Source organism: Macaca fascicularis, chromosome 11 (genome assembly GCF_037993035.2).
Source record: "Macaca fascicularis isolate 582-1 chromosome 11, T2T-MFA8v1.1".
Lineage (NCBI taxonomy): Eukaryota > Metazoa > Chordata > Mammalia > Primates > Cercopithecidae > Macaca > Macaca fascicularis.
In genome coordinates, this window is record NC_088385.1 from 118,793,536 (window position 1) to 118,810,780 (window position 17,245).

Below are 17,245 nucleotides of genomic sequence, written 5' to 3' on the forward strand. Positions count from 1 at the left end.
CCTCCTGAGAATCTCATCTACCTCTTTGTATTCTCACTGCCACCATCTTGCCCATGGATCCTAACTGGCCCCCTTGCCTCTTCTCAGATCTCTCTCCAATTCTTTTTTTTGAGGCAGAGTCTCTGTCACCCAGGCTGGAGTGCAGTGGCACGAATTTGGCTCACTGCAACTTCCGCCTCCCAGGTTCAAGCAATTCTCCTACCTCAGTCTCCTGAGTAGCTGAGACTACAGGCGCCGGCCACCACACCTGGCTAATTTTTGTATTTTTAGTAGAGATGCGGTTTTGCCATGTTGGTCAGGCTGGTCTCAAATGCCCGACCTCAGGTGATCCACCCACCTCGGCTTCCCAAAGTGTTGGGATTACAGTCGTGAGCCACCGTGCCTGGACTGTTTTTTCTTTTTCTTTTTTTCTTTCTTTTGTTTTTTACTTCGAATATTTTCTATTATAGTTGGTCGAGTTTGTAGATGTGGAACTCAGATACAGAGGGCTGACTATATATGAGAAACACATTATATTCAAGATTTACCATTTACCACTTAAGAGTCCTTTCTCTAGGTGCTTATAGAGGTTGAGTATCCTTTATCCCAAATGTTTGGAACCAGAACTAGTTCAGATTTTGGATTTTGGTATATCTGCATATATATAATGAGCTATCTTAGGGTTGAGACCAAGTCTAAACATGAAATTCACTTATGTTTCATATACATCTTATACACATAGACTGAGAGTAATTTTATACAATATTTTAAATAATTTTGTGCATGAAACAAAGTTTGTGTTAAGTACTTATGTGTGTGGAATTTTTCACTATGGCATCGTGTTGGGGGTGTTCAAAAAGTTTCGGATTTTAGATCATTTCAGATTTTGGATATTTGGTTTAGGGACGCTCACTCTGTACAGTTTTCTGAGTCCTGGCCTGGCGCGGTGGCTCACGCCTGTAATTCCAGCACTTTGGGAGGCCAAAGCAGGTGGATCACCTGAGGTCGGGCATTTGAGACCAGCCTGACCAACATGGCAAAACCGCATCTCTACTAAAAATACAAAAATTAGCCAGGCGTGGTGGCCGGTGCCTGTAGTCTCAGCTATTCAGGAGACTGAGGCAGGAGAATTGCTTGAACCTGGGAGGCGGAAGTTGCAGTGAGCCAAATTCGTGCCACTGCACTCCAGCCTGGGTGACAGAGACTCTGCCTCAAAATAAAATAAAATAAAATAAATTCTGATTTTGAAGTATTTCAGATTTCGGATATTTGGATGGGGATGCTCAAACTACAGAGTTTTTGGAGTTCTTTTGGCCCCACTGAAGTGACTCCCATAAACTCAGAGGCTGTTTACCAACCTGTTTTGTGCTCTCCTGATTTCCAGTAAGCTTTTAAACTGTAGAAATCACATAAAAAGCTTAAAGATTTTCTCCAGGTGCGGTGGCTCATGCCTGTAACCCCAGCACTTTGGGAGGCCGAGGCAGGTGGATCCCAAGGTCAGGAGATCGACACCATCCTGGCTAACACAGTGAAACCCCGTCTCTACTAAAAATACAAAAAATATTAGCCAGGCGTGGTGGCAGGCGCCTGTAGTCCCAGCTACTTGGGAGGCTGAGGCAGGAGAATCGCTTGAACCTGGGAAGTGGAGGTTACAGTGAGCTGAGGTTGTGCCATTGCACCCCAGCCTGGGCAACACAGCAAGACTCTGTCTCAAAAACAAAAAAAAAAAGAATAGTTGAAAGAAAGTATAATGATCTCCTGTTATAACTTTCATCTAGACTCACTATTACCATCTGGCCGTATTTGGTTATCTCTATACACGGGTGTATATAGGTATGCATATGTATATGTGCGCATGTATGTGTGTTCTGTGTGTCTTTTATTTCTGAACCATCTGCAAGTAAGTTTGGGGAACAGTTACCAGGCTACTGCAGTGATCTGTAAGTGGAAATGATGGTGTTTTGTGGTGTGAGGGTGTCATTGTAAGTGCTAGGAGGAGGCGCTGCTGCAGTGATCTGTAAGTGGAAATGATGGTGTTTTGTGGTGTGAGGGTGTCATTGTAAGTGCTAGGAGGAGGCGCTGCTGCAGTGATCTGCAAGTGGAAATGATGGTGTTTTGTGGTGTGAGGGTGTCATTGTAAGTGCTAGGAGGAGGTGAGTACAGGACATCTTAGGAGCACACAGGAGAGACTCCTAATGAGTCTTTTCTGGTAGACAGAAGGGGTTTCATGAAGACGGCGACTGGTAACCTACAACCCAAAGGACTGTTTGGAATTAGCCAAGCAATAGGTGGAACAGAGCATTCCAGAGGAAAAGAACAGTGGATGCAAAGGTCTGGAGCAGGAGGAGAACATGCGTTTGAGGAAACTACATGTAGACGTGCATGTCCAGATCATCCCAGGTTGAAAAAATGGGGAATTGCTACGGAAAGGAAGCAGACCTTTTGTTTGTTTGAGACAGAGTCTTGCTCTGTCGCTCAGGCTGGAGTGTAGTGGTGCAATCTTGGCTCACTGCAACCTCTGCCTCCCAGGTTCAAGTGATTCACCTGCCTCAGCTTCCCGAGTAGCTGGGATTACAGGCACCCGCCACCAAACCTGGCTAATTTTTATACTTTTAAAAGAGCTGGGGTTTTGCAGTGTTGGCCAGGCTGGTCTCAAACTGCTGACCTCAACTGATCCGCCCGCCTCGGCCTCCCAAAGTGCTGGGATTGCAGGCGTAAGCCACCACACCTGGTGGGAGTAGATCTTAGAGGGCCTTTTAAGCCAGGCTTAGGAACCAAGAGTTTATTTGGAGGGCAATGGGGAGCCACTGAAGATTTTAAATGGAGTTAGGATGTGATCAGATTTGCAATTTTGAAAGAATACTCTGACTGGAGGGTGATTAAAGAATTGGAGAGAGAGCCAGGCACGGTGGCTCAAGCCTGTAATCCCAGCACTTTGGGAGGCCGAGGCGGGTGGATCACAAGGTCAGGAGTTCGAGACCAGCCTGGCCAAGATGGTGAAACCCCGTCTCTACTAAAAATAAAAAATTATCTGGGCGCGGTGGCATGCGCCTGTAGTCCCAGCTACTTGGAAGGCTGAGACAGGAGAATTCCTTGAACCCGGGAGGTGGAGGTTGCAGTGAGCCGAGATCGCGCCACTGCACTCCACCCTGGGCGACAGAGCGAGACTCCATCTCAAAAAAAAAAAAAAAAAAAAAAAGATTTGGAGAGAGATCTGAGAAGAGGCAAGGGGGCCAGTTAGGATCCATGGGCAAGATGGTGGCAGTGAGAATACAAAGAGGTAGATGAGATTCTCAGGAGGAAGATTTGACAGCACAGAACTAGATGGGATGTGGTGAGGTTGAGACTGCGGAAAGTTGGGTGAGTCCCAGCTTTCTAGCTTGGGCAGCTGAGTGGGTGATGGAGCCCTTGACCGAGTAGCCAGGGAGGGAGGAGACACTGAGGTCAGTTGTGGGTGTGATTCGAAGTGCCTGTTGGAGATGGGTTAGAGATGTCTGGCTGGCCCCTCTCAACTCCAGGACGGAGGCCTAGTTCAAGACCAACCTGTCCAACATGGTGAAACCCTGTTTCTACTAAAAAGACACACACACACACGCACACATACACACACAAATTAGCCAGGCATGGTCGTGTATGCCTGTAATCCCAGCTACTTGGGAGGCTGAGGTACAGGAATCGCTTGAACCCGGGAGGTGGAGTTTGCAGTGAACCGAGATCCCGCTACTGCACTCCACATTCCAGCCTGGGTGATAAGAGTGGGACTCTGTCTCAAAAACAAACAAAAAAACCCCAATAAAAGTAATAGTACAACAATCAAAAATACAAATAAAAAATACAGTTTAACAACTATTTACACAGTATTTACACTGTATTAGGTATTATAAGTAATTTAGAGATTACTTAACTCGTACCCATTTACCCTAAGAATACTGCGCTGGCAGCGAGCTACTCTTTCTCTCTCTTTTTCTTTCTTTCTCTTTTTCTTTTTTCTTTCTTTCTCTTTCTCTCTCTGTCCTTCCTTCCTTCTTTCCTGCCTTTTTTCCTTCCTCCCTTTCTCCCCTTCTCTCTTTCTCTTTCTTTCTTCACAGAGTCTTGCTCTATTACCCAGGCTGGAGCGCAGTGGTGCAATCTCGGCTCACTGTAACCTCCACCTCCCAGGTTGAAGCAATTCTCTTGCCTCAGCCTCCTGAGTAGCTGGGACTGCAAGTGTGCACCACCATGCCCGGCTAACTTTTTAATTTTTTTAGTAGTTGGGATTTAACCATGTTGCCCAGGCTGGTCTTGAACTACTAACCTCAAGTGATCCTCCTGTCTCAGCTTCCCAAAGTGCTGGGATTACAGGTGAGAACCACTGCACCCAGCCTGTTTTCACGTCTATGTGTTTCTATAGTCATAAACTCCTTAAGACAAGGAGTATCTTAGTCATCTTGGTATACATCCCATGGGACTTAGTACAGTTTTTTGTGTTTGTTTTTTTTTCCCCCGAGATGGAGTCTTGCTCTGTCACCCAGGCTGGAGTGAAGTGGCACCATCTCAGCTCACTGCAACCTCCGCCTCCCGGGTTCAAGCAATTCTCCTGCTTCAGCCTCCCGAGTAACTGGGATTACAGGCACCTGCCACCACACCCGGCTAATTTTTGTATTTTTAGTAGAGACGGGGTTTCACTATGTTGGCCAGGCTGGTCTCCTGACCTTGTGATCCGCCCGTCTTGGCTTCCCAAAGTGCTGGGGTTACAGGTGTGAACCACCGCGCCCGGCCTTTAGTACAATTTTTAGACACATAGCAGGTGCTCCATATGAGTTGGAAGGATGCATAAACTGGAGATATCAGAAAATAGGGAAAAGCTGGGGACCGGTTTAGTCCTTGGGAGCCACAAATAGCTGAAACATTCCCAACGTGCCCAACTCTGGCTAACAGCTGTCTGTTACTGACATCTACCATAAAGATTTGTCTTCTTGCTGACACTCAGAATGGGATTAGCATGATAATGCAGATTTGCTACCTAAACGATGCTCTCATAAATATGCACACACAGTGTGTGTTGTCATACATTAAGAAGATGGTTTGTTTGGTAAAGAGATAAAGAGTGTCGTCTCTGGATTCAGATTGCCTGGATTTAAATTCTGGCTCTGCCACTTACTACGTGTGAAATCCTGAGCCAGTTACTCTTTCTCTACGCTTCAGGTTACTCCTCTGTAAAACAGGGACAATTATAGGGAGACATTTAAAACACGTTTCAATTATCCAGTGGATTTAGAGTTTGACATTAAGAACAGAAAAGCACTTGAATACCTCCTTTCACTGACCGTCAGAAAGCCTTCCAAGGTTGCCAAGGAGCTTTGCAAACCATGAGAAAATCCTGCCTTGAGCCATTTCAGTCTGGTAGCACATGTAATAATAAGGATAACGATGATAATATCCAGCGTTTATCGATGGCTTCTGTGTCACTCACTATGCTAAGTGTTCAACACACTTTACCTCATTTAATCCTCACTGCAATCCCTTGCGGAAACGGTATTGTTATCCTTGTTTTACAGATGTGGGGGGTGACTGCAGAGGGAGATAAGTGGTTTGCCCAGGGTTACATAGCTAGACATAAATGGCAAGCAAGAGTGGCATCCTCACTTTTAGTTCCAGGGACGCGTTCCTCTTCTAGTAGGAAGTGGGATGAAGGTGTGGGGAAGGGAGGCAGTTGGTTGTGAGACATTCGATGACAGCAGTATTGTTATAGTTTCTACTTAACAACTAGGGCAATAAGCAAATAACAAAGGAAAAGACCCAGACAAAATGTTCAAGAACATTTAGGCTTTTAAAATAGTCTGAAGTCTTATAAACGCACCACACTCACCTGTTTAATAAACCCACACAGTTCCCTATAACAAGTACTGTCCTTCGTAATGTGCAGGTAATACTGTGAATATTTACTGTGAATGGATTTTCCTTGTACTTCTGCACTGTCCTTCCCCTTCTGTCTTTTGATCAAGTGAAGGTTGCTCAAGTTGACAGATCTTTTTCTGTGACTGTGAAACAGGTTGCTGCACGTTCTTCCCCATGGGGCTAGAGCCCTTTATCTTGGTATCATGAGTTGTATTGTTTATTGCTAACTCTGGATCTTAGGGGCTGATCCCTATCATCCCATCAAGGATTTTCTAAGACCTAATAATACCCTCTTGGTGTAAGACTGGAAGTTCAACTAATATCGACTGTAATGAGAATAGTGGGCTCAGTAGCTACCAACTATGAAGCACTTTTTAGAGACCGGATCCTGTGCCAAGTGCTTTCCATGCATTGTCTCCTTGAATTCTCTCAACGATGCCATGTTGGCTGGGTGCAGTGGCTCATGCCTTTAATCCCAGCACTTTGGGAGGCTGAGGTGGGTGGAACACTTGAGGGCAGTGGTTTGAGACCAGCCTAGCCAACATGGCAAAAGCCCATGTCTACTAAAAATACAAAACTTACCTTGACTGTTGGCGCCTGTAATCCCAGCCACTTGGGAGGCTGAGGAGGAGAATCACTTGAACCTGGGAGGCAGAGGCTGCAGTGAGCCAAGATCACTCCACTGCACTCCAGCTTGGGGGACAGAGCAAGACTCTGTCTCCAAAAAAAAAAAAAAGATGCCATGTATTTTACAGTTGAGGAAACAGGCACAGATATGTCACTTGCCTGCAGCTAGAGAGCTAATAGGTGTCAGAGTTAAGGTTCAAACCTAGGCAGCGTGACTCCATAGCCTGGGCAGCTAACTACATTTTTATTTTCCTCACCACAGATTTTAAAATAAGGACTCATGAGCCTTCTCTTTGATAATTTTTTGAATTTCTGTTGGCCTTAGCTGTATGCGGGAGGTCTTATAAAAATGAGTTGTGAGGCCAGGCATGGTGGCTCCTGCCTGTAATCCCAACTCTTTGGGAGGCCAAGGCAGGAGGATGGCTTAAAGCCAGGTGTTCAAGACCAGCCTGGGCAACATGGCGAGACCCTGTGTCTTTTTTTTTTTTTTTTTTTTTTTTTTGAGACGGAGTCTCGCTCTGTCGCCCAGGCTGGAGTGCAGTGGCGCGATCTCGGCTCACTGCAAGCTCCGCCTCCCGGGTTCACGCCATTCTCCTGCCTCAGCCTCCCGAGTAGCTGGGACTACAGGCGCTCACAACCGCGCCCGGCTAATTTTTTGTATTTTTAGTAGAGACGGGGTTTCACCGTGGTCTTGATCTCCTGACCTTGTGATCCGCCCGCCTCGGCCTCCCAAAGTGCTGGGATTACAGGCGTGAGCCACCGCGCCCAGCCCGACCCTGTGTCTTAAAAAATTTTTTTAGGCCAGACACAGTGACTCAGGCGTGTAATCCTAGCACTTTGGGAGGCCGAGGCGGGCGGATCACCTGAGGTCAGGAGTTCAAGACCAGCCTGGCCAACATGGTGAAACCTCATCTCTACTAAAAATACAAAAAAATTAGCCGGGCATGGTGGTGGGTGCCTGTAATCCCAGCTACTCAGGAGGCAGAGGCGGGAAAATCACTTGAACCTGGGAGGCGGAGGTGGCAGTGAGCTGAGATCATGCCACTGCACTCCAGCCTGGGCGACAAGAGTGAAACTTGGTCTCAAAAAAAAAAAAAAACAAAGGTTGTGCTTACAAACTTGTAGTGTCACACCCAGGAAACTTGGTCTTTGGGTAAAGAATTTACAGTTCTTCAGGACATATGAAAAGCAGAAGGAATTTCAATTTTGTTGTTCTTGGGGGCAGAAAAGGACAGATGACCACTTAATAGAGTATGTTGGCTCCTTTTCACATGCATGCTTAGTTACCACAGCCTTAGCAGACGCCTCCTTGGAGAAGTAGAGGTATGTTCTCAACTCTGTAGTTGATTCCTGTGAAGGACCTTGATCATAATGGATTTGTCTTTTTCTGAGTTCATCCTGAGAAAAGAACAATAAAACCAAAGGACTAGAAGGAAACAAAAGCCAGGTTTCTTTAAAGTTTTGGGTCCATACAATGCAAACATTTTCAATAAAAGCTGTTCCTTCTATGTCCTTTGCAGTTAGCTTCAGGCTTTTGTTTAGTGCATTTAGGTGGTGAGTTGAAGTAGAAACCATGTGAATTTTGTTCCCTACTCTCAACCTAGTTCATAGCACAGTGCCTGGCACATACTAAATGCTCAGAAAATATGTGAACAGACAAAGATGCATTTCTAATACCAAGATTTTAGGCCGGGCGCGTTGGCTCACACCTGTAATCCCAGCAGTTTGGAAAGCTGAGGTGGGTGGATCATGAGGTCAGGAGTTTCAGACCAGCCTGACCAACCCCCATTCCTACTAAAAATACAAAAATTAGCTGGGTGTGGTGGTGCACACCTGTAATCCCAGCTACTCAGGGGGCTGAGGCAGGAGAATTGCTTGAACCCGGGAGGCGCAGGTTGCAGTGAGCCGAGATTGTGCCATTGCAATCCAGCCTGGGCGACAGAACGAGACTCCATCTCAAAAAAAAAAAAAAAAAAAAAGGTTTTAAAGAAAAGACCAATATGTTAATTGGGAAATCTGAACCATTCAGTGATGTTGTCATTTCAAAAAAGTACATTAAAAAAAATTTTTTTTGCTGCAATCATTCTAGTTTAGGTCACCATCATAACTCACCTGGATGCCTCTTCTCCTTTTTTATTTTATTTTTTTTTTTGGAGACAAGGTCTCACTCTGCTGCACAGGCTGGAGTGCAGTGGCACAATCTCAGCTCACTGCAACCTTCACCTCCAGGGCTCAAGCGATCCTCCCATCTCAGCCTCCCAAATAGCTAGGACTACAGGCTTCTGTCCCCATGTCCAGCTCATTTTCATATTTTTTTTGTAGAGACGGGGTTTCGCCAGGTTGCCCAGGCTGGTCTCAAACTCCTGGGCTCAGGTAGCAGAAAGAAATCATTCATTAAATGGATTTGATCACATGCCTTGTCCTTTCCTCTGAGGAGGCCTGGTCATTTACTGAGCATTTGCAGAGCTCTAGACCCCAGGAGGGCTCTGCCAGCCCCTGGTGGTGCCTGAGGCTCTGAAGAGATGAGCGGAGGCCCTGACTTTCAGACAGTCAGTTTTCTCCTGGTGAATCCATGTGCTGACTTTGCTGCTTACTCAGCCAAAAGCATTTCAAGAAGAAGCCGTTGCTCCTGAAGAATGGGGGAAGCCATCTTAGGTTGTAACCTCTTAGTATTACAGAGGCTTTTGTTGTTGTTGTTGTTGAGAGGGAGTCTCGCTCTGTCGCTCAGGCTGGGGTGCAGTGGCACGATCTTCTTCTCACCTCACTGCAACCTCCGCCTCCTGGGTTCAAGCAATTCTCCTGCCTCAGCCTCCTGAGTAGCTGGGACTACAAGCACCCACCACCACGCCCAGCTAATTTTTGTATTTTTAGTAGAGACAGGGTTTTATCATATTGGCCAGGCTGGTCTGGAACTCCTAACTTTGTGATCCACCACCTCGGCCTCCCAAAGTGCTGGGATTACAGGCATGAGCCACTGCGCCCAGTCTTAAAGAGGCTTCTTATCAAATAGCCAGCTTTAAACATTTTGAAATTAAAATGCACTATACTCAATAGACGGATTATTTCCTTAAGTAAAGCCTCCCCACCTTCTGCCAGTTTGCCCCTCCAAAATAAAAGTACATTCAGCATTGATCATCCTTCCTCAGCTGCTTAGCTCACTTGGTCATATTAAGAAAGCATAAGGCTAGACACAGTGGCTCATGCCTGTAATCCCAGCACTTTGGGAGGCCAAGGTAGGCGGATCACCTGAGGTCAGGAGTTCAAGATCAGCCTGACCAAAGTGGCGAAACCACGTCTCTACTAAAAATAGGAAAACTAGCCGGGTGTCATGGTGGGTGCCTATAATACTAGCTACTTGTGAGGCTGAGGCAGGAGAATCCCTTGAACCCGGGGGGCGGATGTTGCAGTGAGCCGAGATTATGCCACTGCACTCCAGCCTGCGCGACAGAGTGAGACACTGTCTAAAAAAAATAAATAAATAAAAAATAAAAAGCAGAGGTAATCAAGAATCCACAATTACTGCATTGGAGGGTAACTAAAAGCTGCCGAGAAGCTTACAGTGTCTGTGAGATTCAGAACCCTACGAGGGTGGACAGGCAGGACTATTTTTGTCTGGCGTAGCCTTGAGTCTCTTCCTTAAGGCTAACAATGCAGCGTTTCCTTTTGCAGAATTCCCAGAAGCAGCCCGTCAACATTGGTCGGCCCAAAGCACACAACTTTCTCTGTTTGGGCTAATGCCCGTGTGGGAATTAAATCCAGACTAGCCTTGGCCTCCCTGCTTGCCTCAAAAAATTGGCTGAGTTTAAAAACTGGAATCATCTCTGTTGCTTTCTACTAAGGCTAGACTAGAAGGTCCTGTTTACCTGCGTCCAATTCACAGACACACACACATGTGCCTTTGTGGCTTAGCCTCAAGGGGGCTGTTTCTCGGCATTTTCACCCATTTTCTACCGCTAGGGAATGTGACTGTTAGTATTTTAAAGGCTGGTTCATCTTGGGCCTCTTGACCTTGACCAAGAGCTTTTCTTTTGGTATTGGACACTAGGTGGCGGTTTAAGACCTCCTGATGGGATCCATTAAATGGGATCTAACTATCATGTATTATTATTATTCAATTTATTGAAGAGGAGTTGGTTTTTCATCTCATACCAGTTTCCCTGGTCTTTTATTTTTTTTCTAACATAAATACTGAGATTTTCTTAAAGAGTTCTTTCATAGCAAGCGTCACTTATGATTTGGTTCCAGGCTTTGCAGAAGTGACTGTTTACTTTCAGCTGCACAAGTGATGACTAGAGAAAAAAAAACTGCTGTTAAGGGAAATGTTGACTGTTGCTGGCTGAATATTAAAATAGTAGCAGCTTTCAGCTTGTTGCACTTCAGTACCTTCTGCCAGTTCAACTAAAAACTCTGTCATAGCCCAGGAAACATTGCAGACATAGACTACTGACTTATAGAGTGCGATTAGCCTACCAATCAGCTTCAGTAGATGCGACTTTTGGTGGTTGCTTTCTCTCCTAAGTATAAATTTTAAAAGCTGATGAGAGGCCGGGCACGGTGGCTCATGCCTGTAATCCCAGCACTTTGGGAGGCCGAGGTGGGCGGATCACCTGAGGTCAGGAAATCAAGACCATCCTGGCTAACACAGTGAAACCATGTCTCTACTAAAAATACAAAAAAATTAGCTGGGCGTGGTGGTGGGTGCCTGTAGTCCCAGCTACTCGGGAGGCTGAGGCAGGAGAATGGCATGAACCCGGGAGGCGGAGCTTACAGTGAGCCGAGATGGTGCCACTGCACTCCAGCCTGGGTGACAGGGCGAGACTCCATCTCAAAAAAAAAAAAAAAAAGCTGATGAGAATGAATAAAGCCATGCATATTGAATATAAAGCAGATTTTCAGGGTATCTGTCTTAGTTTTTTCCTTTTCCCCATTGGTGTACCTAGGCTGATGCGGATAGTTTTTACATGGCATGCAATGGCCGTCAGTTCAACTCAATAGAAGGTGACGTTTGCCAGCTACTGTATGTGGAAAGAGCTGAAGTGCTCAAATCTGAAGATGTAAGTGTGAAGTGTTCCTATATTTGATTAAAATATATATATCAGATTGATATAAAATTGAGTGCTAAGGTATCTGTGAAATACCCAGAATAGGCCAGTCCATAGACACAGAAAGTAGACTGGTGGTTGTCAGGGCTGCAGGAAGAGACGAATGAGGAGTGCCTGCTAACAGTATACAGGATTTCTTCTGGAAGTGACGGAAGTGTTCCAGAATTAGATAGTGGTGACAGTTGCACAACCTTGTGAATATACTACAAGTCAATGAACTGTACGCTTTAAAATAAAGAACTTTATATTATTGAATTTCATCTCATTTTCTAAAATTGCAAAAAATGTAAAAAAAGAAAAACAGATACTGCATTGTTGAAATTGAGTGTTCATAAATTCTAGATCAACGAAGCCTGGAGCTGAAAATAAATGTTTTTGTTTTCAATATTAACCCTTAATTGTCTTCCTAATTCTTGTTTCTGCCTTTTATTTTTGAGGCAGGGTCTTGCTCTGTCACTGATGCTGGAGTACAGTGGTGTGATCTTGATTCACTGCAGTCTTGAACTCTCTGGCTCAAGCAGCTACCAGCCTTAGTCTCCTGAGTAGCTGGGATTACAGGCATGTACCACCAAGCCTGGCTATTATTATTTTTGTGTGTGTGTGATGGAGTCTTGCTCTGTCACCAGGCTGGAGTGCAGTGGTGTGATCTCGGCTCACTGAAACCTCCACCTCCTGGGTTCAAGCGATTCTCCTGCCTCAGCCTCCCGAGTAGCTGGGACTACAGGCGTGTGCCACCACGCCCAGCTAATTTTTGTATTTTTAGTAGAGATGGGGTTTCACCATGTTACCCAGGATGGTCCTGATCTCTTGACCTCGTGATCCGTCCACCTTGGCCTCCCAAAGTGCTGGGATTACAGGCGTGAGCCACTGCGCCTGGCCTAATTTTAAAATTTTTTTGTAGTGACAAGATCACCCTGGTCAGGCATAGTGGTTCATGCCTATAATCTCAGCACTTTGGGAGGCTGAGGTTACAGATCGCTTGAGCACAGGAGTTCGAGACCAGGCTGGGCAACATGACAAAACCTTGTCTCCATAAAAAATACAAAAATTAGCCGGATGTGGTGGTGAGCACCTTTGGTCTCAGCTACTTGGGATACTGAAGCAGGAAGATCACCTGAGTCGGCAGAGGTCCAGACTATAGTGAGCCATGATTGTGCCATTGCACTCTAGCCTGGGCAACAGTGAGACCCTGTCTCAAAAACAAACAAACAAAAAAATAGTCTCCCTCTGTTACCCAGACTGATGAGGTGGTACTGTGAGAAATGTGTTTCCTCATGAGACGTGTTCTCAGAACTGCAATTCTAGAGGTATACTTATGTCTTAGAGGAGAAATATAAACAAAACCTTTTAAGAAACACATGAAATAATCCTCAAACCACAACATTTCTTCTGGTAGTGGATTTTCAATAGTGGAAACCTTTCTTCTCACAGATAGTGATGAGCTGGGTGTCGCAGACAATTTCACATGAAAAATAGAAATAAAAAGGCATAATGTCAGTGCTAAGGAACAGGAGAAAAAGCTCTCCCTCATGCCCTCCACTGGCCTCTTACACACCCAAAGCCATGCTTTCTATTTCCACGAATAACTTATGTCATTATAACTTGGCAGAGATACAAATAAATATACTAAGACAAAGCAAAAGGCTACCAATTAATTCTTTGGTTTAAAAAAATAAGAATGGGTTCCCACTTTGAGGTAATGAATGTGTCATGATTTATGGAAAGTTCCAGACATTCATGTATCTCTTTATCGAAAAACTAAAACTGCTGCCACAAAATTACATAAGTGCATCAAATTTCACAAATATGAAGGGTTTTCATGTAAAGTTTTATATTTTTACACTAATACACCTAAAATAAGAGCCTGTTAATCTTATTCATGAGCTTTTACAAGAGCAGACAACTTCTGATCAGACTCAGTACACTGGCCATGTTTGTTTATTTATTTTTTTATTTATTTACTTATTTATTTTTTGAGACGGAGTATCCTCTGTCACCCAGGCTGGAGTGCAATGGCACGATCTCGGCTCACTGCAACCTCTGCCTCCCAGGTTTAAGCAATTCTCCAGCCTCAGCCTCCTAAGTAGCTGGGATTACAGGCACCCGCCACTACGCCTGGCTAATTTTTGTATCTTTTTTAGTAGAGATGGGGTTTCAGCATGTTGGTCAGGCTGGTCTCAAACTCCTGACCTGAGGTGATCCACCTGCCTTGGCCTCCCGAAGTGCTGGGATAACAGGTGTGAGCCACTGTGCCCGGCCGTTTATAACCAATCTAAATACCTAAAAATGTTTTACGAAACAACTCAGTAGAAAAGATTTGAGACACCTTTCTTGAGCCCTCCAGGAGCTCTCTTCTTGCCTTGGATGCTAAGAACATGAGAACTATGTCAGCTCTGCATCTTGTGTTTTGCTAGCCTAATAAATCCAACCAGGAAGATATATTTTAGAGCAAAAACAAATCTTTTTAAAAGGGGAAAATTCATCTTTGTTCTGAATGAGGAGACTTCCATGTTCCACATTCCTAAGTAGCAGGTGTCACGTTCTCACTGTGTCTTAAGACACGGAACTGAACTTCCTGAGATCTGGGTTTCCTCCTCAGTAAGATGCCACACAAAGGATGCCTCTCATAGAGTATTTGTGAGGTTAAAGTGGATAATGTGTGTGAAGTGATCTAGTGCAGTGCCTGGCATACAGCTGGTGCTCAAATAAATGCTGATGGCCTCTCAAATCAAACGCCGTGATGGATATAGATTGTATTATTAATTGCGTATCATTCAGCAATGATCAGATTTAATCACCATCAACTTTTAATACTGAATTTCTCTGATACGGCATTGCGATCTACTACATGGTCATTGCAAACATATTCTGTCTCCACTACTATAGAGCAAATCTGCGGGTGAGGAGCAAAGTTTGGTTAACTTGGTCTCGAACTCCTGACCTCAGATGATCTGCCCACCTCGGCCTCCCAAAGTGCTGGGATTACAGGCGTGAGCCACCATGCCCGGCCAACTTTGTTTTAAATGGAGTCCCGCTATGTTGCCCTGGTTGGTCTCAAGTTCCTGGGCTCAAGCCATCCTCCTGCCTCAGCAAATGGTATTGATGTTTGCATAAAGACAGGATTGAGGGTTGATTATGTGATTTGACAATGGAGTTATTCACTGGTAACCTGCAGTAGAGCAGTTAGCTGGATAGGGGCTGAGGGATGCAAGCCTTTTTCTACTAGAATCAAAACAGAAAGGATGGGCCGGGAGTGGTGGAGCACGCCTGTGATCCCAGCACTTTGGGAGACTAAGGCAGGCGGATCACTTGAGGTCAGGAGTTCCAGATCAGCCTGGCCAACTTGGTGAAACCCCGTCTCTACTAAAAATACAAAAAAATTCGCCAGGCATGGTGGTGCATGCCTGTGATCCCAGCTACTTGGGAGGCTGAGGCAGGAGACTCGCTGGAACCTGGGAGACAGAGGTTGCAGTGAGCCGAGATTGTGCCACTGCACTCCAGCCGGGGCAACAGAACAAGACTCTGTCTCAAAAAAAAAAAAGGATGGGTCAATAAACATTTATAAAGGTCTTCAGGTCTTTATCCTAATTAGTATTCACAGAAATGCAAAGCATACCTACAAAAGAATATCATTGCATATCACAGGCTTGGTAAAATTTAAGAGTCACAACACCAATTATTATTGAGAATGTGCAGCATTAGAGATTCCCAAACTGCTTTGGGCATGCAAACTGGCACACAGTTTTGCAATACAGTTTGTTATGTTCTAGTTTAATGAAATTTTGCTTTTCCTATGACCTAGCATCTACTGCTAGGTTTATTTTTTATTTATTTTTTTTATTTTTTTGAGATGGAGTCTCGCTCTGTCACCCAGGCTGGAGTGCTGTGGTGCGATCTCAGCTCACTGCAAGCTCTGCCTCCCAGATTCGTGCCATTCTCCTGTCTCAGCCTCCCGGGTAGCTGGGACTACAAGCGTGCGCCACCATGCCCGGCTAATTTTTTTGTATTTTTAGTAGAGACGGGGTTTCACCATGTTAGCCGGGATGGTCTTGATCTCCTGACCTCGTAATCTGCCCGCCTCAGCCTCCCAAAGGGCTGGGATTACAGGTGTGAGCCACCACGCCCAGCCCTGCTTCTAGGTTTATACCGTAGAAGGTCATATGCATTTGCATCATGTTACATAGACAATAATACTCACAGCAGCAGTGTTTATGGGTATAGAAAGCAAAGGATAACAGATAAAGAAAGGATCATGAATCTTAAGGGATTCACACAGAGAAATACCAGTGTTGTGCTATGGAGAGGAATGAACTTTGGCTTCACACAATAACTTGGAGGCAACTTAAGTGAACTATGGAATAAGAGAAGCCCCGTTAAAAAGTTGTACTTTTATGTATTCATATGAAGTCTAAACACAGGTGAAATGAAGCTACATGCTACAGGTTGCACATTTAGAAGGCAAAAGTACAAAAAAAGCGAAGAAGGTGTTAATCTACCACAAGTTCAAAAATAAATGTTAGCCAGGTGTTTTGGCATGTACTTGTCTTCCCTGGTGCTTGGGAGACTGAGGCAGGAGGACTGCTTGAGCTCAGGAGTTCAGGGGTACAGCAAGCCATGATCACACCACTGCACTTCAGCCTGGGTGATAGGGCAAGACCCTGTCTCTCAAAAATAATAATAATAATAATAATAATAATAATAATAAGACAGCATCCTGGGTACATACGCAAGAGGAGGGATTCATAATTATAAAGGGGTGCCTATGTTTATTCTGTGGAGTTTAAATTGTTGATTGCTTTAACAAATTTATGCTTACACAGCTTTTCTATTTTTCATAATTCCCCCAAATCTACATCTATGTCAAAAATGCACTTTTTGCTGGGCGCTGTGACTCATGCCTACAATCCCAGCACTTTGGGAGGTTGAGGTGGGTGGATCACCTGAGGTCAGGAGTTCGAGACCAGCCTGGCCTGGTTTAGTAGAAACCCCGTCTCTACTAAAAATACAAAAATTAGCTGGGTGTGGTAGCAGGTGCCTACAGTCCCAACTACTTGGAAGGCTGAGGCAGGAGAATCACTTGAACCTGGGAGACCTTGAAATGGACGGTGGGAGAATCACTTAAACCTGGGAGAACCTTGAAATGGACAGTGGGAGGTGGAATTTGCAGTGAGCTGAGATCACACCACTGCACTCCAGCCTGGGTGACAAGGGGGAAACTCAGTCTGAAAAAAAAAAAAAAAAAGCACCTTTTAGTGAATGCACTGTATTCCAGAATTTAAAAGATTAAAATCAAACACTAGGTGATGAACAATGGAGAGCGCAACTATGTTCTCTTTCTCAAAGCCATTCAGTATAAAGCATAGGCAAGATTTGGATGGTTACTGGAGAATGATATGAACTGAATGGAATGGTTTCATTAAGGTGAGAAAATGCAGCATATAAAGAGGTTGATCCAATGGATAAAGACATTTTTAAGATTAGAAGAGAGAAGGGCCCACCATACAAGTGAAGTTCATAAGAAAGTGAAAGGAAAGGAGACCTAATACACAAGTGAAAGAATTGATCTTAGACCAGACCATGGATGATTCATCCATCCTAACAGGAGTAAAATTTAGATACAGGTGGATTCATCTGGGGCTACATTTGCTTCTGTCTTTTTT

General features: G+C 44.8%; 1 protein-coding gene across 3 annotated transcripts in view; it reads right to left on the minus strand.

Annotated features, from left to right (window-relative positions):
• Positions 1–12,841: 12,841 nt before the first annotated feature.
• Positions 12,842–17,245, minus strand: part of TMEM116 (transmembrane protein 116) — a 109,189-nt gene continuing 104,785 nt past the window's right edge. For 2 of the 3 annotated variants that reach the window (XR_012420691.1, XM_074007923.1), the window contains one exon: positions 12,892–13,027. Coding sequence is in view for 1 of the 3 variants with exons in the window: in XM_045365986.3 (XP_045221921.2) it covers positions 12,989–13,027 (39 nt within the window). In the remaining 2 variants the exon portion in view is untranslated. Of the gene's footprint in view, positions 13,028–17,245 lie in introns of all 3 variants that reach the window. The other variant, XM_045365986.3, reaches the window with a different exon arrangement.